The sequence below is a fragment of the Vanacampus margaritifer genome, chromosome 7, assembly GCF_051991255.1.
Source record: "Vanacampus margaritifer isolate UIUO_Vmar chromosome 7, RoL_Vmar_1.0, whole genome shotgun sequence".
Classification (NCBI taxonomy): Eukaryota; Metazoa; Chordata; class Actinopteri; order Syngnathiformes; family Syngnathidae; genus Vanacampus; species Vanacampus margaritifer.
This window is the reverse complement of record NC_135438.1, coordinates 18,886,214-18,913,182: the sequence shown is the minus strand read 5'-3', so window position 1 is coordinate 18,913,182 and position 26,969 is coordinate 18,886,214. Positions and strand designations below refer to the sequence as shown.

The following is a 26,969-nucleotide window of genomic DNA, read 5'->3' as shown; positions in this document are numbered from 1 at the left end:
GATTTTGTAAACAGTGAAAGTGGTGAGATATGATTTTCATGGACTTTTGATTTTTATTACATGAAATAAGTGGTGCAAGTCTGTCCTCTAGGGTAGTGTGCTAAATTACATCTTCTGAAAAACTAAATGTGCTGAAATGTCATTAATCAAATACAATGTCATACAAAAGAAAATATATCATTTCAGGTGCTACACAAGCACAGAAGAAACCCACGTTACGGAACAGTGTTTTGATGTTTTTTTGACAAACTAAGCTTGACAGTTAACCTGCTCCGGAGCAGGTTAGGTCTGCAGCATAAATTTCCATTGCTACTGAGTTGGCATTCACATAAACCACGTTGATGGAATAGAACACTGACTTAAAATAAGACAGGTTTATTGAAATGAGCCAGCCTTTTCCGCAGCATAAATTACCATGGATACTGAGTGGGAATTTATATAACCCACCTTGATGGAACGGAACTCTGATAAAAATGAGCCGGGTTCAGCAAAATAAGACAGGCTTTTCCTTAATCCGGCTTGATGGAATACCCCCCAGGACTGGTGATTCTATCATTTGTACAATATGTTTTTAAAGGGTTAATTTACTAGAGGTTGCTTCGTTTCTTGCTTGATGTACATGAGACATACTGGTGAAAAGGTCTGTTTGAATTTTTCTGGAGATTGAAATTGCTGGCGCCCAAGTGAACCAAGGATGTTTAAACGATTGTTTATGCAAACTGAGAAGTCGCAAGGTGTTCTTCCTGTTGATTGGCATGAGGTCGTCGTGAAAAGGCGCATGATTTAGTGATTGGTTAGCTTCCAGCGAGTTGTCCAATGGCGTCGTAGTCCGCTAAACCAGTGCCATCCACGCAAATGTACTGTACGCCCTTCACGTTGCTCACATGGATCGGGTCGAGGTGATCACGCCACACCCCGGCAGAGCAGACAGACACAAGCCGAACCCTCATGCAGGAGGAACAAGCAGCTTGTGTAACAGCTGCAAGGCCAGCGGTCCTTTACAACTACCAGTTGATCGTTGTTGCTGTTTCGAGCCCCACTTTAACCACGCTCTACGATGCCGTGGAGGCGGCACTCACAGGGACCTCTAGTCGAGTCAGTACCCGAGAAGTAGTCGATGACATTCGGAAGGAAGTTTGTGAACCACAGCGGTTGCTAATTTTTGCCCTAGTCGCTGCAACTTTTTTGGAGGAATGAAAGTCTCCGTGGCTGTTAAAATGGGATTGTTTTTGCACAACGTTGCCTCTGTCACCCCCACAGTTTCCACAACAGACAAGGTAAGATGTCCTAAGCAAGCTTTTCTCTGGCTGGGCTGTTAGCAAGCTGCTAGTTACCTGGGTAGATTAGCAGAGTCTGTGTAAACGTTCACTTTGTCTGTTAAACATAAAGCCGACAACTGCCGTATAGATCAACGTTATATAATACATTGACGTTACTCATTGGCTACCTTTAGGACACCTTCTCAACATGACTGCTGGCTAGTAGCGCTTGCTAACTAAAGCTAGCATTGCTAAAGTTAAGGAAGCCTCGAGAAGTCGGGGCCTTGCTTTCTTGTGTTTTAGCCGAAGGATAGTTGTATAAACTTGTTTTTGAACTCGCCATGCCACTTGCAAATTAATAAGCCATTATCATAAAATGTCTGCTTGGTATTGCTTTTCAGTACGGTGCATTTCAAATTAATCCAGTTAATGAAAAAAGACAACTGTCAAGATGAAAACTGCACTCGCCATTGCTTGATACACTTTGTAAAGTAACTGTTCACACAATGTTGCGCTACACAGCAGTATATCGTAACATTGTGGCATATTTCATACAGTAGATCTAATCACCAGAGTTCCCACCTTGTGAGGCAATGACACAGTTACAGTAATGTTTGCATAATTGCATGTTTTGATGCAAGAGTGCAGTAAAGCGGACTAGGAAGCAAAGTACTAAACAAAAAAAGAAGAATCTTTATTTATTTATTTTTGAAGGGGGAAAAACATTTCTCAAATCCAAGTTTTTGTATGTTAAAATTCAAGTACAGTAATTTGTTACTGGTAGCTGGTGTCATTCTATTAGTAACGCAAAAACAAAAGACACTTACTTACAAAATGGATTTGGGACAACATTAAGAAATGTTAAGTGCAAGAGTGCAGTAATACTGATCAACAACCAAAGTGTGAATAATATGATGCAGCGTTACAGAGCTGCAATATATAATTGCACTATAGAGATGTGTCGTACTTTTGATACCAAATAGCACCCTGATATTAATGTCAGTTGAATAGTTTGTGTGCAGCATTTACGGTTCAGAATAGAAGTGTAAGAGGTTGATTATGCTTTCACATGCAACTGTATATCTCTCTTTTCTATTTATTTATTTTTATTTCTGGCCTGTTGTATCTGTACTTGTTTATACAGTCACATGGTTAAAGGGGAAGTCACCCCCCCAAAAAAATATTTGTGGCAATATGTTCAATGCATTCCTTTCAGTCTAAATACAGTATTCTGGTTAATATTGCGTTAGTGGAATATGAGTTAACCAGAAAAATCCTGCGTATTTATCAATATCAGAAAACGGCCATTTTGCTACTTGCTGTCGAGTGAAAATGGCATCATAGTTGCTCTGGTCTCAGGTAAACAACCAATCACAGCTCAGCTTCCGAAAACAGTTGAGCTGTGATTGGTCGTTGCCAGAGCCCTGAGCAACTATGATGTCATCTTCAGTCGATAGCAAGTGGCAAAATGGCCGGGCTCTGAGATGGATGAAAATGGCTGGATTTTTCTGCATAACTCATTTTCAACAAATGTAATATTAACTCTTTTACTGCCAAAGACGTTAAATGACGTTCTGCAAAAACCTACGGAGGAGCGCCAAAGACGTTAAAAGACGTCCTCCCATTTTTTTTTTATTTTTTATTTTTGAAACGGGTGCTGGGAAGGCTTGCGGAGCTCTCCTGAAAGTTTTAAGCAGGTTTTTTGAGCCTAATGACTATTTTTGGCCCCTAGAGGGCAGCGATGACTCTCTTTTGACAAGATCGGGTGGGCGTCAGTAGAGGTGGAGCTAGAGCGTTGAGCAGGAGATCAGAATGGAAAACAAAGGAAAAATGGCGGCCGGTCGCGAGGAGCTAACGCCAGAGCCGTTTTTTTCAAAGACCAAAAGCATCGCTGAAAAAGCACATTGTTGACGACGATGATCATCATCGATGATGAAGATGAGGGTGGTGACTCTGTGGTTGAGAAGCATTGACGCGGCAGTAGAAGACGTTAGATGGAGCTAGATGGAGGAGGGAACGGGCAATGGCGAGCGTTTGCAAGCAGCTCTACACTTACAAGACGAAAGGCATCGACCAACGCTAAAATAGTACATTGATGACGACGGTGATCATCCTCGATGATGATGAAGGTGAATCCGAGCTTGACGGCGAAATTGGAACCGCTGACGCGGCGGCTATGACGGTGTCGTAAAGCGGAACACAACCGAGCACGCACAGGCGGACGTTCGATCGGACGACGGAGAGTGCCCCGAGTCCAATGCATATTCATCGGAGGAAGTGTGTACAGTCTGCTACTTGCTTTTTATTCCCCGGAAAAAAAGGCCGTCAAGAAAGTGTAACGTTTGCACGCAAAACGGACCAATGTGAAAGTGAAAGTAAACTGTTGTGCGAGTCCTGGCGTCTCCTTGCACGCAGGAGAGCGTTACAAAAGGAAAAACTGTATTTGAAACATCCACATAATTGTAAGTAGTACCACAGTTGCACACATTTGTAAATAGTTTGTCAAATTGTTACACTGTTGAATGGAAATAAACGTATTTTGCAATCAAAAAACACTTTTTCATTGTTGGTGAAAGCGTTTTACAGAAGTAAAGCACTATTTAGGTGTTTGTGGCATCATTCATGGACAAAAAGAAGTGTACAATTCACTAGAGTGCATGAAATAACATCGTTTCACAAAAAGCTCTTTTTCTCCGTTTTTTGTTTCAAAAGAGAGAATTTCGGTGAAAGTAACCATTTTCTATTGTTGATTACTCAAGAACGGAATAAGGTAGAAACAAACTTTTTTTTCTGATGAAAGCTGAGAGTCCAATCTTTCATTTGGTAGTGTGTGTGTTTCCATAGTCCAAACACAACATTTTCTGTGGACCTTGAAAGATCACTCAAAATGCTTAAATCGGCTGGCACTGGCGACAACCCGTTTTTGAAAACGTCTGGCAGTCAAAGAGTTAATCAGAATGTCATGTTTACACTGTGGTGGCAGTAAGCTACTTAAGTTGCCCTGGGACAGGCTGACGGAAGCGTGGCTGCCAGTGTGCACCTACAGCCCCTCCGACCACCACCAAATATTCGCACCTTCCATACACCAGTGTGTGTAGCACTGGAGACAATGTGTGTGAAGTGCCTTGCCCAAGGACACAACGACACATGATTCGGGGAGAGCGGGGATCGAACAGCCGACCTTCTGTTTACTGAACAACCGTCTCTACACACTAAGCCACTACTATAGAAATGAAACTCAGTCATAAACCGAGGACTCCCCCTGTACTTGGGAAATGATTCATAACCTAGCAGCTGTGTGTATATTACGTTTGTTTGTCCATGTTATTGTAATGGCCCTTGTCTAGTAGGAGGTGTCACATGGCTTAGGCGTATGCTGATGACTTTACTGTAAATACATCAGCTGTATTTTATCAGTTTATTGGAACTGCCATAATCAGTCATAACAAATCATATATGATGATTAACTTTTACCAGCGCAGCTTTGTCATTTATCAGTTATTCTAGCACCAGAATATATATATTAGAGCTGGGACGATCCACTTCTGACACGATCCAATCCGGATCCCGATACTTTGATGGTGGTCCGATACGTATTGCAATACTTTTTTTTTTTTAAAGGTTTATTTTGGGGCTTTTTTTGGGTACTTAAATATTAAAGTATTAACCTTAAAACATATATTTTAAAAAAGTGATCATCCTGCCAGGATGGCCCATTTTTCAATCAAACTTATTGCTTGTTTGTTTTTACAGTAATTTCTGGACTATAAGCCACTACTTTTTTCACTTGCATTCGACCCTGCGGCTAATACAAAGGTGCGGCTAATCCATCAAAGGTGCGGCTAATCCATCAATCACAAGGGGGCGCACTATAAAGGATGTGCAAGAGCGTCAAGCAGAGCAAAACAAACCAAGTGAGCCCAAATACAATGGGAGACAATTTGTGCCCTCATTATGGAAAAGAAAGTAGCGGGAACCTGGGGCGGTAACATCAAACACCTGCGGCTTAGTCAGGTGCGCCTTAGAGTCCAGATATTACTGTAATCAGGAAAATTATATTAGCATGCAGTTAAAATTTCATCCATCTGTTTTGGATGTGAATTGCAGGACACATTAATCATCTGGGGCAGCACGGTGGCTGACTGGTTAGCACGTCCGCCTCCCAGTGCAGAGGACGTGAGATCTAGTCCGGGCTTTGGCCTACCTGGGTGGAGTTTGCATGTTCTCCCCGTGCTTGCGTGGGTTTTCACCGGGTACTCCGGTTTCCTCCCACATTCCAAAGACATGCATGGCAGGTTAATTGAACACTCCAAATTGTCCCTAGGTGTGATTGTGAGTGTGGTTGTTCGTCTCTGTGTGCCCTGCGATTGGCTGGCAACCAGTTCAGGGTGTACCCCGCCTACTGCCCGAAGCCAGCTGGGATAGGCTCCAGCACCCCCGCGACCCTTGTGAGGAAAAGCGGCCAAGAAAATGGATGGATGGATTAATCATCTGCACTTGGAACGCACCTGTTTTATGAGCATTGCTTTGCCATCGATCGGGAGCGAGTGCTGCCTCGATTCTCGGAGGAGGGAAACCTAGTTATTTGATTAGGTATTGTAAACACAAGTGAGATGTACCATTGATTGTAATTAAGTAAAATAGCGAAGTGATTTCACCCCCATTCTTCCTCTTGATACATGTCAGCATTTATCGATTAACAGAAAGCCCATATTGTTTAAATAATTGCGATTTTTAAAGTTTAATGCATTGGACTTTTTTTCTGTGTGCTTTTGAAATGTCCAACTGCATTTGAATGCACCTTGTGTCTTTCAAGAGACACCCATGTTTACACTACCGTTAGCGGCTAGCTGCAATGCCAGAGACTTGTGCTGTATCATGCAATGATGGCTTAATTAAAGCAGCACAAAGCAACTTTCAGTTTTTATTATGGCGGCACCATATGGATGAAAGTGGTATTTTTTTTCCTTGAATGAAACCACATTTGCCATAAGGACCAGCGCATTTTCTCGTGAAATCCACATGTCCAAGGCGCCTGCAGTTGGACTGAATTACATTGTTTCCAGTGGCTATTTTCTATTTTTTCTTTATACAGCATACAACTTATATTAACAGCAGGTGTTGGTTGCGATCTTACCTTCTTTATTGTAAACACTCAAACGGCTGCACTCCCCCTCCCTCCCTTCCCGCGACGCATTCACAAGAATTGACGTCCATGTGTTATTTGGCAGGCTTTTATTTTGAAGTTGGCCTTAGCAGCTTGTGGTGGCGTGGCTGCTAGCTTGACTCGTACTCACACTTGATCCGAACGCATCACGGCTCAAAGATGATGCGTTGCACCACTAATTAAAACATGCACTCGCACCGTGCGACCTCATGATTTATTTTTTAAGCCAGCAAACACTGTTAACTCTTTGACTGCCAAACGTTTTCAGAAGCGGGATGTCGCCAGTGCCAGCCGATTTAAGCATTTTGACTGATCTTTCAAGGTCCACAGAAAATGTTGTGTTCCGACTATGAAAACACACATACTACCAAATGAAAGATTGGACTCTCATCTTTCATCAGAAAAAAAAGTTTGTTTCTACCTTATTCCGTTCTTCAGTAATCAACAATAGAAAATGGTTACTTTCACCGAAATTCTCTGTTTTGAAACAAAAAACGGAGAAAAAGAGCTTTTTGTGAAACAATGTTATTTCATGCACTCTAGTGAATTGTACACTTCTTTTTGTCCATGAATGATGCCACAAACACCTAAATAGTGCTTTACTTCTGTAAAACGCTTTCATCAACAATGAAAAAGTGTTTTTAGTTTGCAAAATACGTTTATTTCCATTCAACAGTGTAACAATTTGACAAAACAATTTCGCTAACTATTTACAAATGTGTGCAACTGTGGTACTACTTACAATTATGTGGATGTTTCAAATACAGTTTTTCTTTTTGTAACGCTCTCCTGCGTGCAAGGAGACGCCGCTGGACTCGCACAACAGTTTACTTTCACTTTCGCATTGGTCCGTTCCGCGTGCAAACGTTACACTTTCTTGACGGCCTTTTTTTCCGGGGAATAAATTAGCAAGTACTGTAGCAGACTGTACACACTCCTCCGATGAATATGCATTGGACTCGGGGCACTCTTCGTCGTCCGATTGAACGTCCGCCTGAGCGTTGTGCTCCGTGTTTTCCGGTGTCAGCATCGCTCGCCCGTGAACCTTTATGACGTCGTCATAGCCGCCGCGTCAGCGCTTCCAACTTCGGAGTCACCATCATCATCATCATCGATGATGATCATCGTCGTCATCAATGTGCTCTTTATCGTTGGTCGATGTCTTTGAAAAAAACGGCTCGACCGTGAGCTGCTTGCAAGCGGCCGCCATTAGGGCTTCTTCAGCCAATGTCCCCTCAACACTCTAGCCCCGCCTCACGTCTTCTACTGATGCCCACCCAATCTTGTCAAAAGAGAGTCATCGCTGCCCTCTAGGGGCCAAAAATAGTCATTAGGCACAACAGACCTAATTGAAACTTTCACCACAGCTCCGGAAGGCTTGCCTGGGCCCGTTTAAAAAAAAATAATAATAATAATTTGGATGACGTCATTTAACGTCATTGGTGGCCCTTCGTAGGTTTTCACTTGACGTCTTTTAACGTCAGTGGCAGTGAAAGAGTTAAATTGGCCACATTTGCGGGTTAAGTGGTCTCAGCGTCGCCCCGCTGTCATATTTTTCACTAATGCTGCGTGCTGCACTTCTCTAATGATTCATGCTTAGTGAGACAGACAAAAAAATGTGTTGTGAAAGGTACAGCTATATACATTAATTAAAAATGCATCAATAATTGTTTTATGATCAAAAATTAGCCCCTGAATCGTAATGGAATCATGAGGTGCCAAAAAATTCCCACTCCTATTTGCCACCTACTATAGTGGATGTGCAATTACACTTTATTCTATTGATTCCCCCAAATAGTGGCAAAAATTGTTCAGCGTATAACAGGTTTTAGGTCACTCACTTAAGTATAGTTCACCTTTTTCATTGACATCATTTTCTTCAACACTTTGTGTTGTCCAACAGGTCGTGTTTTTGCATAAAAAGAGTGTTTTTGCACAAGTCCAAACCCCGTCAGTACAATGGAGGCCAAGATGAAGACCCAAACAAACTGAATGGTTAGGTTCTGTGTATCAAGTGGCAATAAAGGCCCAGGTGGCCAGGTTGAGAATGTAAGCTCAGCTGGGGAAACGCCAGCAGATCAATGAAAACAAAGATGTTTTTTACCCAGTGAATTCAGTATCTCTGTTCAGCAGCATTTTAAAACATGTCAAGTCAGTTAAAAAGATTAAAAACAATTTGGTGAGAGATGACGTTATCAGGTTATGGTCACTTTTATGTCAGCACTTGAGTTGGTGCTGATCAAATAGATTGTGTGGACTGCTCTCGCTGCTGTTGCTTGGAAATTTCCATAGACGTGGGTGGGGGTTGGGTGGGGGGCAAAAAGGGGTAAGAAGTAATAGCGTATGTTTGAAAGCTGTTTCGGGACATATGCTAATATAATCTAGTGAGAGAAAAGACGTAACTTTGTTTGGATCTTTAGCTAGCAAATCATTAAGATCATTTCAAAGAAAATTGCAGGACAAACCCATACAGCTTTCACGTGTGATTTTGATTACCGTGTTCCCGCTTCTTTCGATTTTGTCATCATTGATTTTCCGTTCAGTCAGTGTCCTTTAAAATCTATTGAATCTACAATATCTATACAAATCTATTACAAAGTAATGGGCTGCTTCTAGAAATAAAGCTGTTTATTACGAGTGGTGTACCAAAGTGGACTATGGAAAATATTTTTCAGTTTGTTTGGTTCCTTAAACAAAAATGCGCCCAATATGAATGTTGTAGTGGTCCCTTATCTCAGTGAACAGGCGAGATGTTTTCAGACGCGTGTTTTACTTATTTGCAACTTGGTGCCATCTGACAAGCAAATGAAAACAATATGAATATCAGTTACATGATCAAGACAAAATAATGTTAGGCACGCACTCCTTTTTATAATCACAAATATTATAACAATGACCTTTTTCATGATTCAAGAATTCAGCGTTGCTTCTTCTTATAGCTAACATTATCAGAACATCAACCTTTGGTTTGAAGTGGACATGATCTTGAGATTCAGTACTTGCATTATGCTTAGCCTCTTACGTTCTTCTGCTTCAAAGAGCTTTACTGATAAAGATTTGTGACAGTTGACATGATTACCTACGAATAATTGTCAAACACAGAAATTCCTACAATAGAGCTTCCAAGCATATATTTACGCTGCAGGTATCACAAAGAATAACAAGTGACTCCCACTGGCCATTTGATTTTGTCATCTTCTGTTTTTTTGTTGTTGTTGTTTTTAAAAATATATATATATACCATAGATATGTGCATGCCTACTATATAGCCATACATATTTATTCAAATGTGTGTTGTTCATTTATCCATTTTTTAAAAGAAATAAGATAGTGTTTGAGTTTTATATGCTGTGATTAATGCACTGCAATTAAGTGTGATGGAGCCAAAAGTTGTAGCATGCAGTGATGTTCAGTCAATACTAGGCATGGGCCAATATTAGATTCTGACACTATGATAATAATAAAATATTTGGGTAAATAATTATTATTATTTTTTTCCATTGAACACAATCTATTTGATTTTTAAACAAAATATTTAATATTTAGTACATTAAGAAGTTAAGTTTAAGTAAATAAATACAATACATAAATGCTAACATTCTTCCCCTGTTTTAATCCTTAGTAAGTCACAGTGTCCCTGGTGAGCTATTTTTAGAGTAGACCCGTGGGCTACTCATGTTGTACTTGAGGCCAACTAGTACCCATTGGTAGCATTTTTTTTTCAAGGACAATGCACATTAATCAACAAAGCCAAAACACATTCCTGTAAGTATGGAGTTTGCATTTGAATGTATCGTATAGTTCGCTCCATTCATGGCGCCTTGGGCTCAAATGCGGCAACTTACCCCAAGCCAGCCACGGCCCGGCCTGGACCAGGTTGAGTGGACGTGGGGCGAGAGTAGACCGCGGGGAGGATGGTCGAAAACTTGAATTTTTCGTACTCGAGGTACCTGTGGCGGTCAATAAATGCAAAATAACCATTTAAGCCATTAGTGCCTAACCAAAAAACGGCCACAAGAGCCGGCCGGACCGATACCAGTATCAATATCCATCGCGAGTACCGATACCATAAAATATGTCTGGTATCGGCCCGATACCTATACCTGGTATTGGTACTCGCCCATCCCTTATTTAAACCTTGACTTTTAAAAGCATCATTCAAGCAGCAAAACTGTCAAACCGGTAATCAGCCCATGCCAAGCCAATACTGGTGTCTCTTTTGGCTATGGCTTAAGTTTTTATGAATTTTTAGTAACCAGTAAATTCTAAGTGGATCAAAATAACAGTCGCTCTTGAATATAAATTTAATAAATTATGTAATTAAATTTGTTGCCTCGATAAGCTGTAAATGGAACCTAATTATGTCACCCTCACACGAGATGTTATTGAAATACTACAATTAGTTTATTTCTAATTTGTAGCAGGCCATGTCGCTACTGGCTGCTTTTGATGTTTCTAAACTTTCAAGACAAATTGTGGTTGTATACATGCCCTATTTTCCTTTTCTAATTATCTTGCAGAGCCTACTTCTCTGTGAAGGTGTCAACAACCAGAGCTACATGTGTGAGTCGGGTCACTGCTGTGGAGAATCTCAGTGTTGCAGTTACTACTATGAGCTCTGGTGTAAGTGTCCTGCTATTCCTAGCCCACACTGTCAAAGCAAATATACAGGATGTGATTACATGCTGTTTTGCGGTTCTTGTGAAGCTTGCTAGAATCAAGGTGAGTCACTTTTAAAGACAATCTTGCTAGTTGTCATCATATTGATACGATTTTGAAATTACTACATGATCTTTGTTTTTATTGTAACCAACAGCTCGGTTTGTTTTGTTTTTACATTGGTGAGGTTAGCGGCTAGAGTGAGTGTTTTCAGAAATTATTCGGACAATGAAGAATCAAATAAAATATAATCACAGCGTTTTCTCAAGAACAGTCTATCTAGCTTGCCTAGATGTGGCAGTCAATTGAGTGCAGTTGCAATAACTAAAAATCGACAATCTACACAGACAAATAGTAAACGGCATTTGCTCTTACCTGAATCAAGCTAAATTACGTTACGCTACATGCTCTATAGCAGGGGTGCTCAAGTTCGGTCCTCGAGAGCCCCTATCCAGCCTGTTTTCCATGCTTCCCTCCTGCAGCACAGCTGAATCTAATGATCAGCTAATCAGCAAGCTTTGGAGAAGCCTGATAACGATCCTGATCATGTATCAGGTGTGTTAGTGGAGACAAACAGGCTGGATAGGGGGCTCTCGAGGACCGAACTTGAGCACCCCTGCTCTATAGTAATAGCACTACTTGTCTTAGTTAAAATGTAAATTTCATGGACATTTACATAATCATTTTTATTGATGTAAATTGATTATTCATGCACAAATGTTAAAACTGTTTTTTTGTGGGTCATTGCCATTGCAGAAAAATAACAGTTTTGTCATATGTGATTTATTTCGCCCTTATTTAAATAAGGAATTTTACAATAATTTTTTTTCACACGCACGCACATACATACACACACTCTCTATCAATTTGTCACCACCCCCTCCCAGCTCCTCTTCGAAGTTCGAACCCCAAGTGAGTGGACAGTGTAGGCCAGGCATATTATCATGTGCCCCATTTTTTACTTTGAGCACCTGCCCCTCCGAAGTTCACTGCACGCCCCTGGGTTGGAGAAAATATATTCACTTTACTTTTAAACATTCATTAAAATTCCCGTTTGCATCAGGTGATAGTACTCCAAAGTACCAGAGCATATGTGAATCAGCGGGTGTTGAACCGCGAGTATGTAGGGTCCACTGTACATATTTTTTTGCGGGAGGGCAGGTGACAACCATTGCAAATTATAATTAGGTAATTTTTTTTCTTTTAACAAATGTATCTTTAAAAAAAGAAGAAGCTTATCTTAACTAAGATCCCGCGTCACATTGTGACACAATTACAATTTTGGGTGTGCGCAGAGATTTCCCCCAGCTCCTAAAACCTTCCGTATCTGCTCACATAACTTTATGAATGAAGTTTTTTGTGTGTGTTCATTTTCTTCATTATGAATTTTGGAAGTAGGATTCATTAAATGTTGTTGTTTAGAAGGATGGGAACCGTATGGGCGGGCGGGGAACGTATCAGCCGCGAAAAGTGAGGGAACACTGATTGTATTTAATGATCAGTGGTAAATAATTTAAAATACTATATAATCAGTGGTTGATTGGTCGTCTCTTGCCATCCTGAGGTTGTGGGTTTGACTATGTCAAAGTATCCTTGAGCATGATACTGGACCCCCAGATGCTCCTGATGCTGCATCATCGGTAGGCAAATGAGTAGTCAAAATGTAAAGAGTTTTGAGGGCCTTGTAAGGTGGAAAAGCGCCTTATAGTACCATTTACCATTTTGTAATACAATGCACACCTTGCTTCATTAACCTGCCGTGTACTGGTCCGTAACCATGATAATCTGAAAAAAATGAAACTTTGCCAGTTTGCCATAAATCATTTCTGGTATTTCTCTTACAATAATATTCCTAATAAATGCTATTAAGAAATATTAGATAACAAAAAATAAATAGAAATAATCTGTTTTACAGTCAAACTGGTCTCAAATCACATCTTTCATGCTGGCAGTTGAAACTCTTTTGTGGTCAGCATGCGAGCAAAATTTTGCCAGAAAGACCATTAAAAGCTGTGACTGTGTCACTGCCTTGCCACTGTGGGCCAGGATATACCTACCGTATATCAACCTCACCACACTGGGGTGATACTATTATGAAAATCTTATTATGCTTACTATATAATGCTCCACTGTTACCAAACATACTGTTGTCAAACATGATCAGTGCATGTGGTTTGTCCCTTGCTGTAGGGTTTTGGTTGGTCTGGGCTATCATCTTCATTTTGAGCTGCTGCTGCGTGTGTCACCATCGCCGCACCAAACACCGACTGCAGCAACAGCAGCGACAGCACGAGATCAACCTCATTGCTTATCGGGAAGCACACAACTATCCCTCAGTGCCCTTCTACTTCAGTAAGACTTGTTGTTATATACGCTCATGTTGATGCTAATTTCTTAGCTAATTGTATCGTGGCATTATCCTGACCTAATCTCACTCTTTCGCATCTGTAACAATCTATAACTATAAATGACAAACTTTAGGACTGGAACAAATTTGTTGACACTACATGATAACTTCATGGTCTTTTATTTAGGCTATATCAATATTATTTTGCACCTACTACCTTTTGTGATCTTGTTTCTAACTAGCAAAAAAAAATCATATATTTGGTTAAGAAGCATTTTACAATCGGAGATGAGCCACTCCAGCATCATGCACGAGAAGCACGAGCCAGTCATGCACTACAAAGACACGTGTAATTGTTTCCTGTGTTCTCATTAATATTTATCATACAAGAAGATAAGTACAGAACACCCTGTACTACTCGGTGTGTGAATTTTGATGAGCGTAACAGCATTCAGGTAGAGGACGTTCGTTGTTTAATCCTTTTTCATATTTTTCAAGTTTTACAGTAAACTACAGCTTGAAGAAAGAACGATTCTTATTTGCAGAAGTGTTCAACAATATCAGATGCTCTTAAATGTAAATAAAAACCCAGTGAACTCATTTACCTCCTACATTGCAGCAACACTGTAAAACTGACCTGCAATGACTACTGCAATATCTAAAACGGAAATACAGCTTAGGGTTGGGCGATTTGGCCCAAAATTCATATTGCGGTATAAACTGCATCCCTTCACCGTAACGGTATATATCACAGCACGGTATAGAATTAAGTGTTGTTGTTTTTTTTAATATATATATATATATATTTTTTACTTTGTCTTCTTTCCCTGATTTGAGGATTGACCGGTCGATGACCGCATGAGCTGACAATCCTCATTCTCTGTAAAATGTTTTCTTCTAAGATGATAAAACAAATTGCTAGTGTTACCTTTGCTAGCAGGAACGGTCGAACGGCACATCTTGCAAATGACATGTTTCTCCTCGCTTTCCAACTTTTCAAATCCGAACCATGTACAAATAATTGACGTACCACTGTTTTTTTTTGTTTTTTTTAACCAATTTTAGTCGTGCGCAAGGCCAGGACGCAGATATGATGAAGTCATCAGCATGCGCCATATGGTGACGTCATCAACATGCGCTGTGCGATGACATCATCAACATCAACTTACAAACAAAATGGGTTCCGAGAGGTTGTTTGTAAGTCAAATTTGTTTGTAAATCGAATCACATTCAATTTTGTTTCAAAATGACATTTTATCAAACTATATATTTTTTAAATAAAATACTAAAAATTTGGGAAAAAAAACGAATTATATACTTTCTATACAGTACATAAAAAAACAAAACAAAAAAAACACATTAAATTACATCATCCATCCATCCATTATCTGAACCACTTTTCCTCACAGTACATTACATTTATTTTTTATACAGTACAATGCAATAAAAACAAAATAATTATGTATACTGTACATAGATGGCGGAGGAGTTATTGATTTGCGTAAATGTGAGGCTGAAGTGGAATGCATTACGTATTGTGTGTAACGCTCACAGAAAACTATGTTTTCCGACTGTCCGTGAAGTGCACATGAATTGTGATTGGTGCATATGACAAGTCAAGATGTCAACCACCAAGTCAGATTCAAGTGATTTTGAAGCTGAAGAGATATTCTACGTGTTGCTACTACGCCAATAAAGAAGACGATTTGAGGGTTGCTTTTCATGAATAATCTCCAGGAGAGCCTCTGAAATGTACTCTCAGTGTGGCGCCAATATCAGGTGCAATACCGGGTCCTGGCCGTGACTCCAGGCTGTGCCGTTCATCGCCGGACAGAAAGGTCGTTGAAATGCGCAAAAGGCGCGGGCGGGGCTGCTCTGCGGGGTTGTGGCAGAGAAGAGCACTACAGTACAATACTGTACCATAATGTATGATGTGGTGTGCATTGCATGCAAAATACAGTTTTTATGGACATCAGTCAGCCTTTGTTCGTATCTGCGAATGTTCGTAACTAGAGGACTACCTGTACCTTATATTGAATATACCGTTTATATCGCCCAGCCCTAACACAGCTGTACAACACAAATATCAACTATCATGATGTAACTCATGATGGTAGCAGCAGAATGAATTATGAAGTCAACACAACAAAGAACTTCATAGGCGGAAGTCAAACACTGGACCTTAACCCAATAGAGAATGCATTTTATCTCATGTGAGTGGAGGCTGAAGAAGAAAGTCCCAGAAACATACAAGAACAGAAAGAGGCTGCAGGAAAGGCCTGGAAAAGTGTTTCAAATGAAAAATGCAACAAGTCACTGGGTTGATTTAGATAATTTTGTAATGTCAGTCGCAATAGTTTTGCTCACTTGAAAAGTGAGTGGGTTCAAATAAAGGGTTTAACACATTGTTGATAACAGCTCTTGTACTGAATCCCCTCCGCTCCTCTTCCTCTTCAGGGTTTCTACCAAGCTACCTGCTGCCGGATTACGAAGAAGTAGTGAACCGGCCACCTACCCCTCCACCACCATACAGTGCCTTACACGCAGCACCATCTTCAGCCGCCTCACAGCCTCACCCCGAGCAGCAAGATGGACGCTGTCCCACCATTCAACCAGCCCCGGCACCCACCGACTCGGACAGCCTGTGCAACAGACCCGGTCTGGAGGAACCACAGCCAACTGCTTTAGATTTAACGCCAAAAGCTGACAACAAGCCTGCACAGACAACACAAGATTCAGGCGTGATACTTTTGTCAGAGGACATGAGTAGGGAGAGACTCCACCTTGATGAAAAGAGAAGCGACTGCAAGGATCCTCTTTTGAAGGATCTGTCCGATGACAAGGATCGACTCCCAAATGGGAGAAGGCGACGATTTACGGGTGACTCTGGGATTGAAGTGTGTGTGTGTGGCTCACGTGGGACCAATGGTTGCAGTGGAGCAGGCGGCCCGGAAGGCAAGGAGTTGCGGGAGCTGGAGAGCCTGCTGGGCTGCGAGGGAGAAGACGACGAGGAGGCCGGAGACTTCTGCGACAGTTGTGTTCACCGCTCTTCCTTGGGTGCGGAGGAGGAGGCGGCGCTCGGCGGGTCGGAGAGGCGGGCGGCACCAGGGTCCTCCCAGCCAGCGCACCAAACGGGCAGCGCCTCCATTCACCCTCCAGTGTGCCTCCTCCTCCACACCATCAATGAGCAGGAGGGTCCACACCACAGCACCAGCACTGAGCCACAAGTTTGAAAGTTTTTTTAGGCGGCACAAAGGGCTCCAAGCCTCAAAACTTTGAAGGTGAGATGAGGTGCAAATTATGTGTAGCATCCAGAAGTACAATTTCCCCAAAAAATAAAGTGACTGATGACAAAGAGTTGCTCTACACACTGGAACATGAAGTGACTTCGCATGGACAGGAGACAGTTTGTGCATACAACGCAGCTCGCACAGTTTAGTACCTTTGCATTTTCCTGCACATGTGATACACAGCAAAGACTGGACCGATGTAACAACACAAACAGGAAGATGGCTAATCTCACTCAACAGGTGCAGGAAATAAGTTACTACAGGACACAATCAACAAACCCTTTTCACATAAATGTGTTTGAGCAAGCAAACATATACTGTAGAAACATCTGAACTGAACCTTAATATGCTTTTTTTCCTCCAGCAATTTTGAAGAAAAAAAAATGCTTGTGTTGTTTTTCTTGTTTGATCTGAACCACTAGTTATAAACGCATTAACAAGTTCTCTCTGTGAGCATTTACTACTTTGCACAAATTTTATTTATCTTTTACAAATGAAGCTTTTAACTCAAACAATAATTTTGTTTTTCACAATTATAACTCATTCTTTATTTCTTTGGGGTTCAAGTGCAACAGATTCACTTGTTGCTTCAAATATTTTTGTTAACTTCAGGAATGTTAGCACTATGTGCCTACCCAGAGAGAGTTGAAATGGGGAACATTAATGCCTTTGACTCATTTGAGTAGATTATCACCTTCACCAGCAGTTCAATATCAAAGCACTGATCTTAGTTGCTGCATATAAATTTATCAACTTACCATCCCTAGTCTTCTAAAATGGTATTAATAAGTTACTGTTGAATATTTGAGTTAAGTATGTCAATAATCAAATACACGTACATGACAATTTGTACAATTTTTTTTTTTTTTTAACATTTGCCCATCTTTTACTTTTTTGCTCTATGTAACCTGATGTATGAATTGTGCTAACAATAATAATACACACGTTTCACTCTTTTGGGAGTTGAAATGGCGTGGACAACATACTTAGCCTGCTATGACGCCATTTAATTAATCCCATAACATTGATGGTAATAATCGTAAATATAATTGTAGAAGAAATGGCAAAATGATATTCTAAACATGTATTTATTATAATATTTAACAACTGTAGACTGGAATGCTATTGAATGGGCAATTAATACAATTAAGTACCAGGAGTTGCCTATGACTGAATGTCAGTTCACGTTGTATCGAACAGACGAAACATTCCTGTTGCGGGAATGCGAACTGTTAAAGTTACGAAAGATGACAATGCTGCACTACAAAACCAAAATGGCCACGTGTAAAAGATCAATTAATTGATCTCTCACCTACAGGTAGAATATTGCACATCTACCGTGTAAATATAAATATTCCGGCAGTTTTAATACTTAGATGAAGAATGTACCTGGATAAAGGACACTTATAACACTTTGAATATGATATATTTTTACAAATGTGTTTCAATGTATATCTGTGGAACATCCAGCTAATTTTACGAAGCTCAAGGTTTTCATCAGCCGACGCAAAAATGAATTGAAACGATTAAAAATGTGCTCCCACTAAACCATCTTTAAGCACAATTTGTGTTTTAAGCTTTAATGGTTGCAACCAATCAAAAGTAGATCGTAAGTAGTATTTGTGCGATATAAATTGTGTAGCTTGTACATGTAAAGGACGGATGAGCAGTTTTTCATATGAGCAAAATCATTCTGAGTGTACTTAAAAAAATGTTTTTAAAGTATAACATTAGTAAACCATTCTATTTTCAAATCTACAATCATGCGACAGATTTTAGCCAGAAGCAAGTAGTTTGTTTTGCCCTCATGTCATATTCAGTGTCAAATTGGGACTCATGCTGAAGTTGTGTGAAGGTTACATGATGATTGAACAGAACATATTTGTTCAACCCAATCAGGTTAAATCATGCCAAAGACTCGCTTTATCATTGTGTGGATGTGCACATATCCAGTACTTTGAATGTTATTTCAACACCAACCAAGATGGATGTACTTTTAATAAACATTTCAATTGTAATTACAAATCGTCTTGTTTTTTCACTTTCATTTGTTACCCTTGTCTTAACACTAGTTAAGTGTCTGCATACTTTTGTTTACAATTGTGACACAATCACGAGTCCATCCTTGATCCTTTATTTTTCTGCTTTCGTGGAGGACTAGGAAACCAGAAAGTACGTTTTCACATTTAAGCAGCAGAAAAGTGGTTAAAATAAAAACCTGGCTTTTCACTTGACAAACACGCGCGCGCACACTTGTGAAACCTGACAGCCCAATGCAATGAATATAACACTGATAGTGAAATGACGCACAGGGTGTGCAGGAAGTGAACTCTGAACCTTCAGTGTGGACTAGTGTTTAGTCCACTGCGCCGAACATTCGCAACAGTTTTTCTCTTCAGTTTTCTACAAAGATTACTTCACTTAGCACCTGCAATGGCTGATAAAGCAAGGTAAAGAACACGCTTTTAACATCTCCTTTCCATTTCCTTTAGCCTAGCTTTTAGCATTGAGAACCTGTGTCGTCTCTTCTGTTACTGTCCATCACCTGTATTTTACGCGACACGTCTAGTTTATAGTGACATAATTCTGCAGATTTACACAGCGCAATATACGACTAATATATTCTGCGAATTGTACAATGTATTTTTTTGAATGTATATTGAGCTAACTTATGTTAGGCGAACATTTTTACGATGCTTAACTTAGCCCTGAGATAACTTGATGACAACTTGCTTTCGTGTGGTATGAAATACGTTATGTGATGCATTTAATACTCTTTTTAAAGCTTTGTGGATACCACCGTTCACCTGGATGTTAAGGTAGGATAAAACATTTTCTTGATAGCAAATGTACCTACTACTATAACTTTGACAACAAAACAACACTTCGGAACACTACCTTATAGGAACAAAGCTGCATCGTAAATATTCGTTCGCAGTGGATATTTTGCCGTAACAGGTCTTGTGCCGCAAACTGCACCCCTGTCGTAAAATGCACCCTCGCCTCCGTTCGAGTTGCCCCTTGATTAATTACGCAAATGAACAAAAAACAAATAATTCTCCCAAAAACGACGATACACCCTCAGTGTTTGGTTTTCGGGGATTAATGCAGTTAAAATCTCCTCAAAAAAGAAAAACACTAAATTAAAAAAACAAACACAAAAAACAGAAAGATCAACAACAACAAAGAAAAAAGAGGGGGGCGGGGGGCGGAGGGTAACAATATGAGTGTTCACGGGTGTTGAATTGCAAATATGCATTTAATGTTGATTTGCTGTTTGGTAGTTTTGTGCTATCCGCTTCCGCAAGGGGGTGCATGATTTTATCTCGATTAATCCTTGTTTTCTCCGAGAACCGAACAATGAGAGTCTATCGTCGTTTTTTTGAGAATTATTTGTTTTTGTTGATTATTTGCGTAATTAATCAAGGGGCAAGGGGGGACGACGTATGAGGAGGCGAGGGTGCATTTTGCGGCACAACACCTGTTACTCGCCACCCACCGCTGTTTAGCCCAAAAGTGGGGAATCACGGGTTTGAATCCTGTTCTGTACATTTTTTTTAACTACAATTTCTTGACTACAGAGCCGCAGTTCTCCGTGTTTTAGATGTCTGACATGTCTCCCTCTTCACACATAGGTGAGGATCGTTATCAGGCTTCTCCAGAGCTTGCTGATGAGTTAATCATTTGAATCATTAGTGTTGGAGGAGGGAGACATCTAAAACCCACAGGACTGTGGCTCTCGAGGACCAGGGTTGCCTACCCCTGGTCTAAATGCTCTGAGGATTATTGTTACGATTAGGCTGGTAATGCCGATAACAGTCTTTCTTCTGTGATAAAACAAAATGAACATTTAGTGAAAAGAAAACAGAAGGGGGTAAAGCAAAGCTGGAACCACGTCCAGTGCATGGTTCGGTCCAGCGATTGACCGATCAGAGCCCTTCACGACAAAATAACATTAGCAAGATGGTGCTGGTCACCGCAAAATATCCACTGCCATATTTTTGGGCTAGTGATGAATGATAAAGTTGTCTTCCAGATTGTGCTCTTTACAGACGTGCCCTGGCCCCTGACCCAACATCCCTTTACCTTCTTATGACATTGCCTATGCAATCTCTTGGTAGGATTATTATGGAAAGAGGTTACAGAAGACCTCAGATCTGAAGACTAATGCCTGTGTTGCTCCAGTCAAGCCCTACCCAAAACACATCCTCCATGCTCTGAAGAAAGTCCATCCTGATGTGACTGACAGGTTGCTGACAGTTTTTTTTTTATTTGATTAATATTTGTCTTTAAAAACGTACTTTGCAATGTATTGTTGGTAATATTCTGTACTGGGGTTCCTGCTCCCACAGATACTATGGTTGTGGTCTGGTGGTGCCAGAGTGTCTGGAGGGCTGCAGGATCCTGGATTTGGGCAGTGGGAGTGGCAGAGACTGCTACATGCTGAGTGAACTGGTGGGAGAGGCTGGCCATGTCACTGGCATCGACATGACTGAGGATCAGGTAGAATCAGGGTTAGGCTGTGCATTTGTACCAGGGCCTTCAGAGGGAGCCGATTTAAAACTATCAATACTATGCAATTATTTTAACAGAATGCAACTGTGCCAACATTCATCATCTGTAGCATTTTAGAAATATTTGTGTATAAATCAGCATGGGCATGTTGCATGTATCAGCGTTTCCCACAGATTTGAAATCTACTTGGGTGGGTGGACTCCGGCGGGGGGGACTCAGTCCTGTTACTACGTCTCCTCTAGCCTCACAATCCACAAAGTGATGGCGAACTAACGTTACATGCGGTATATCCGGTCGCGACACTTTTAAAAAAAAATATATATATTTTTGAATGAATTTTCTTGAAAACATCTTGGGATGTGGCCAGTTTACTTAGGTGGCCCGCCCATGTATTAACGTGCTGTGGGAAACACTGATGTTCTAACTGTATGATAACCATGATGGGAAAAAAATTGGTTTCATGGTATCACGGTATTTTTTCCATTTCAGCTCAAAAATGTATTTAAAATTTTACTTTTATACATTGAATGCAATGTACAGTATTTTATTTTCAAACAACATGAAATATTTGGTACATTAGTAAATGTAAAAAAATAAATAATAGATTTTTTTCTAAATACAATCAAAATGTAGCACAACAGTAAATGTACTTTTTTTCTCAGAAAATTAGCAGCTACAGTACTTCATTTTGTGAAGTTACTAAATTGGCACGTAAGAGAGAAACCGATCATGCTAGTTATCCACATCATTTGCCTTTATAGGCAAGTTTATAGTATTTATTTTGCCAATTGTAGATATCTTGTAGCTAGTTGCAAGCGTTCATTTCAAAACATAATAATAATAATAATATATTGTTTCCCTGAATATAAAATTATCCGAGAATGACGGGCGGCAAGTCTTGTAAATGTGATCTCATAACAGAAATATTTCCACTTCTATCAGCTTCTTCATAAACACGTTTTGTGAAACAAAATCAGATTATTGTAAATGTAGATTACACGTAAAAGCAAATATAATGGACCCTCAATGGCCCATTGTCTTTCAAGTATTTCTTTGTTTATCACATATTTGGAGCAAGAAAGCACAATTACAATGTCTTATGTTGTCTAGCTCGAAGTGGCCAGGAAACATGTGGACTTTCACATGAAGGAGTTTGGCTACAAGAAGCCCAACGTGACTTTTGTTCAGGGCTACATCGAGGCCTTAACAGAGGCGGGTCTGGAAAAGAACTCTTTTGATATCATCATGTAAGCTGCCTCCTGCTCTCACATTGTAAAGCTGTTTATTTGTTTTTTTTTTTTTTAATTCTCTCTCTTCTTTTATCACTTAGCTCTAACTGTGTGGTGAATCTTTCTCCAGACAAAAAGCAAGTCCTGACTGAAGCCTACAGTGTGCTCAAGGTCCACTTGAACTCACTTTTGAAATGGGACAATCATATCTTTTGTCAATGTTCTTTGCAGCCCCACTAGTCTAAATACGGTATTCTGGTTAATATTGTGTTAGTGGAATATGAGTTAAGCAGCAAAATACAGCAATTTTTTTATCAATATCAGAAGGCGGCCATTTTGACACTTGCTGTCGAGTAAAAATGGCCTCACAGTTGCTCAGGTCTCAGGTAACGACCAATCACAGCTCAGCTTCAGAAAACAGGTGTGCTGTGATTGGTCGTTGCCTGAGCCCTGAGCAACTGTGATGTCATCTTCAGTTGACAGCAAGTGGCAAAATGGCCACCCCGAGATGGATAAAAACAGCTGGATTTTGCTTCATAACTCATATTCCACTAATACAATGTTAACCAGAATGTCATGTTTAAACTAGTGAGGTCACAAACATTGTCAAGAAATGTTTAAGGTTGACTTCCCCTTTTAAGCACATTCTGTCAACGCTTTCTGTTCTTAATGGAAACCTATTACCAGATGTTTACGGCGCTTGTCTACTGTATTTGCTGAACTGATGATTAGGAAGGTGGCGAGCTTTACTTCAGTGACATCTACAGCAATGAAAGGCTACCTGTGGAAATTAAAAACCACAAAGTCCTGTGGGGTGAGTATTTTTAAAATACATGAGCTGCAGACGCATAGCTGAATGTCTAAATGTAAAATCTCATGACAGGGGAGTGTATAGGTGGCGCATTGTGGTACAAAGATCTGTTTCAATTGGCTGAGGAAGTCGGATTCAGTCCACCAAGGCTCGTTACTGCCAGCATCGTCACCGTTGACAACAAAGAACTGCAAGCCATTCTGGGTTTGATGCTCATTTCTACCTTAATTTGTTTGAATGCTGTTCTGTCATTTTATCCCGTCAAGGCAGAATCCAATACTATTTTCCCACCAAAATCACACTGTTGAATAAGCAACAAATTTCTTTTCACCTGTTTTGCATTACAGGGGACTTCAAGTTTGTCTCTGCCACATACCGGCTGTTTAAGGTCCCGAAAGGCATTCCAAAGCCATGTCAAGTCATTTATAATGGGGGCATTACAGGGGCAGATGACTCCCTTCACTTTGACTGTCAGTACACCTTCAAGGTCTGTATACATAGCGCTTGTGTCATCCGATCAAGTCCAGTGACATTAACCCAGTGCTTGCTTCGGACAGGCTGATCAAGTGGTGGACGTAGATGGTGAATTAGCCGCTATCCTGACCCATTCCAGATTTGCACAGGACTTCACTCTCCAGCCACCAACAGGCTCCTGTCAACCTTGTGCAGTCAAACCGAAGGTCAGTAGTACTTGAAACGTAGGTCCGAGGACCAGATCTGACCCGGCACATTATTTTTCTGGCCCACTAAAACGAATCATGTGCGTCTAATTGATGTTTCTTGCTAAAATATACACCAACATTGCAAATAGTCTTCACTTTTAATAACTTGAAGGTATTCAATCAACTTGTTGTGTATATTTAATACTACTATGATTTCACAGTCACAAAGGCCATCTAATTGAAATAATGATTACAAAATTGCCCTCGACCAGTGATGACTTGAACACCCCTGCTTATGCGAAAAACTTATGAAATTACTTTAATCACTAGAGGTCAGCGTGTTTGTGGTATCAGTTTGAAATTGTGGACACACCCTGAAAGGCCCTCTCTGTCTAACTGTACAGTTCTAATCAATAAAACATTCTCAACACACTCTAACATATGCACTCATACGCAAGCTCAAGGTCAAGCAGCTGTCTCAGAGTCATAACCAGACTGTGGAGTCATGCTGGGAACCTTGAAACAGGAAGGAATGTTCTCTTCTTGAACTCATGGAATGCTTTCTTATCAGCTCTCATGGTTATTCTGTGAATGCATACATCCACAAACAATGCTAAATGTTTTAATCTCAACACTTAATCTTCAAAGGGAAGTCAACCTCAAAAAACGTCTCTTGACAATATGTTCTATGCAGCCCCACTAATCTAGATACAGTATTATGGTCAATATTGTGTTAGTGGAATATGAGTTAAGCCACAAAATCCAGCAGTTTTGATCAATATCAGAAGGCGGCCATTTTGCCACTTGTTGTAGCGTGAAAATGACATCACAGTTGCTCAGGTCTCAGGTAACAACCTATCAAAGCTCAGCTTTAGAATACAGGTGACCTGTGATTGGTCGTTGCCTGAGCAACTGTGATGTCATCTTCAGTTGACAGCAAGTGGCAAAATGGCTGCCCGCAGAGATGGGATTAAAAACGGCTGGATTTTGCTGCATAACTCAATATTCCACAAATGTAATATTAATCAGTTATGTTTAGACTAGTGAGGTCACATTTAACATATTATTGTCAAGAAAGGTTGACTTTCCCAATTTTCAAAATGCATTGTGATATCATATATCATGCAGTGGTGCATTTCGAACCTGGGCCTTCCATATTCTTCCTCTACCGTCACCCATTATACACATCGCAACCCCAAAACTGAAATGGACACAACTGGAAGCTGGCCAGCCAAGAGAATGGCTCATAAATGAGGATACTAGACAGTTGAAACTAAATGAATACAATTTCATTGAAGTTGTAAATGTAGGTCAGTGAATCTGATAGTTTAGGCCAGCATAGAAACCTTTCACGCCCTGACTGCACACTGCTTCTACAATAAAAGTTTTTGAGATATACTTCGTGCTTGAACCTTTGGACTGTCCCTGACTGTGATTATCTATGCTCGTTTGTGATATAGTAATTGAAATACTGTGTTATCAAAGACCAATGTCTGATAGAAGATAATTCCCCCCGTCCCAGGCACTTTCCGAGGATCCTTTTGAGCTGGCTATGCAGTTACCTAAACAGAGTCCAGGTTCAACCACAGGGGGGTGCTGCAGTACAAAGTCTGCAACCTGCTGCAAGTGATTGTGGGAGGAATTGAGTGCGGCAACCCAGCATCATCACCGAGTAGACCGTAGAATGATCCTGTGTTCAAAACGGTTGCTAACTCACATCAACACATACTGTATCATTGTAATGATATATCAACATTATACATTTCAAAGTAATGGTTTAAGTACCATCAACTAATTACGATAATTTGTCTAAAATGCAGATTCGCAGCGAATTTGTATTTTAGAAACAATCTTTTGTGTTTTGCACTCGCCTGAAGAGTCCATAAAATTGCTGCTATCCTTCCATGAAAGAGAAAACTCACAACGTTCATTGAAAGTGTAACAAGACACAAATTTTCCAGAAGGTACATTGAAGCCCAAAAAATGTTAAGGGATTTATTTTCTCTCTCCAGATGAGACAAAACTGGAACTTTCAAGCATGTCATTTTAGCGTTGTGCTTACACATGCAAAATGAAGGCGTACAAAGAAAATAACTACAGTAGTATACTGGCAAACTTGGAAAAGTTATAGGCTCAAGTTCTTAAATTTGTGCAGGCTGCAATGACACCTCGCGTCTAAATGTTATTGCGTTATGAAGTTTGGACTCAGCTGCAGGTATTTCACTGGTATAAAGCTAAAAACACCCAAGAATGGCAGAGGGAAGAAAACAAAAACGAAAAGTGGTCTTCTGTAAGCTCTGACCGAAATCCTCCTGAACATCTGTGAAAGGAGCTTTAACATCCAGAGTGAGTCTAGAAAAGGCACCATTCCAACTTAATACAGCCGGAGCACATTGCTCATAAGGAGTTGGCCGAAGTACTTGTCGACAGGTGCACAAGTCTCACTTAGAGTTACAGAAATCGTTTGATTTGCCTTAAAAGCTTGTGCCACAAAATATTAAGGTTACCATATATATTTTTTTCAGTCTTTTTTTATTGTGTCTTTTTGTTTGACCAGAATTCAAAATGAATGTCTTATTTTCATCTGTTAATTTTTTACTACATTTTTATTTGTTACGTTTTGAAGTTATTCGGTTACATTTGTGGGCTTTCCTTAACTGAAGGTTACCAGCAATTTTCCCTGTGTGTGTGTGTGTGTGTGTACCCGTGTAAGTCTTATTATACAAATGCTGTGAGAGCACTAATGATATGATGGGGAAATACGTAACATGATACAAATATATTTCTTTGCAAATTTTCTATTTGTATTTTCTTTAGTTGTCGGCTGTTTTGTTCTAAAAAAAAAAAATTGTACATCGTCGCTGTCCTGTGAAAAACACGTCCATTGTCTTTGGTTTTGGTTTTAACACATTTTTACATTTAAGGGGTGAAACTGAATGCAAACATCCCAAAATTGTAAAAACAAACATTTAAGCCGAACTTGTTCTGTATCATGCTTGCTTTCTTGTCAATAAATGGGAATCAGAATTA

At 40.2% G+C, this 26,969-nt stretch overlaps 2 protein-coding genes across 4 annotated transcripts; both read left to right on the top strand.

Annotated features, from left to right (window-relative positions):
• Nucleotides 1-846: 846 nt before the first annotated feature.
• Nucleotides 847-17,166, top strand: wbp1lb (WW domain binding protein 1-like b). 3 transcript variants are annotated; one of them, XM_077571154.1, is made up of 5 exons: nt 848-1,277; nt 10,947-11,049; nt 13,276-13,437; nt 15,890-16,478; nt 16,597-17,166. In XM_077571154.1, the coding sequence occupies exons 1-5, from the start codon at nt 1,194-1,196 to the stop codon at nt 16,709-16,711; spliced, it is 1,053 nt and encodes a 350-aa protein (XP_077427280.1). In that variant the 5' UTR covers nt 848-1,193; the 3' UTR covers nt 16,712-17,166. The 3 variants fall into 3 exon arrangements, with proteins under 3 accessions (XP_077427281.1, XP_077427280.1, XP_077427279.1); XM_077571153.1 differs by having other exon boundaries at nt 851-1,277; nt 15,890-17,166; XM_077571155.1 differs by lacking the exon at nt 13,276-13,437 and having other exon boundaries at nt 847-1,277; nt 15,890-17,166.
• A 1,864-nt stretch (nt 17,167-19,030) lies between these two features.
• LOC144055615 (arsenite methyltransferase-like) lies at nt 19,031-26,969 on the top strand. The gene is made up of 11 exons (XM_077571757.1): nt 19,031-19,172; nt 19,508-19,541; nt 20,844-20,971; nt 21,075-21,225; nt 22,348-22,484; nt 22,568-22,637; nt 23,199-23,280; nt 23,350-23,481; nt 23,625-23,764; nt 23,835-23,957; nt 25,462-26,969. Exons 1-11 carry the CDS (start codon nt 19,156-19,158, stop codon nt 25,567-25,569), a joined length of 1,122 nt encoding a protein of 373 aa, XP_077427883.1. The 5' UTR covers nt 19,031-19,155; the 3' UTR covers nt 25,570-26,969.

Coding starts and splice junctions, on each gene's coding strand:
- wbp1lb (XM_077571153.1), top strand. CDS start 1,194: ATGAAAGTCTCCGTGGCTGTTAAAATGGGATTGTTTTTGCACAACGTT. Junction 1,278..10,946: donor CAGTTTCCACAACAGACAAG/GTAAGATGTCCT, acceptor ATTATCTTGCAG/AGCCTACTTCTCTGTGAAGG. Junction 11,050..13,275: donor TTACTACTATGAGCTCTGGT/GTAAGTGTCCTG, acceptor CCCTTGCTGTAG/GGTTTTGGTTGGTCTGGGCT.
- LOC144055615 (XM_077571757.1), top strand. Junction 19,542..20,843: donor CCGTTCACCTGGATGTTAAG/GTAGGATAAAAC, acceptor ATCTCTTGGTAG/GATTATTATGGAAAGAGGTT. Junction 23,765..23,834: donor ACTGTCAGTACACCTTCAAG/GTCTGTATACAT, acceptor TGCTTCGGACAG/GCTGATCAAGTGGTGGACGT.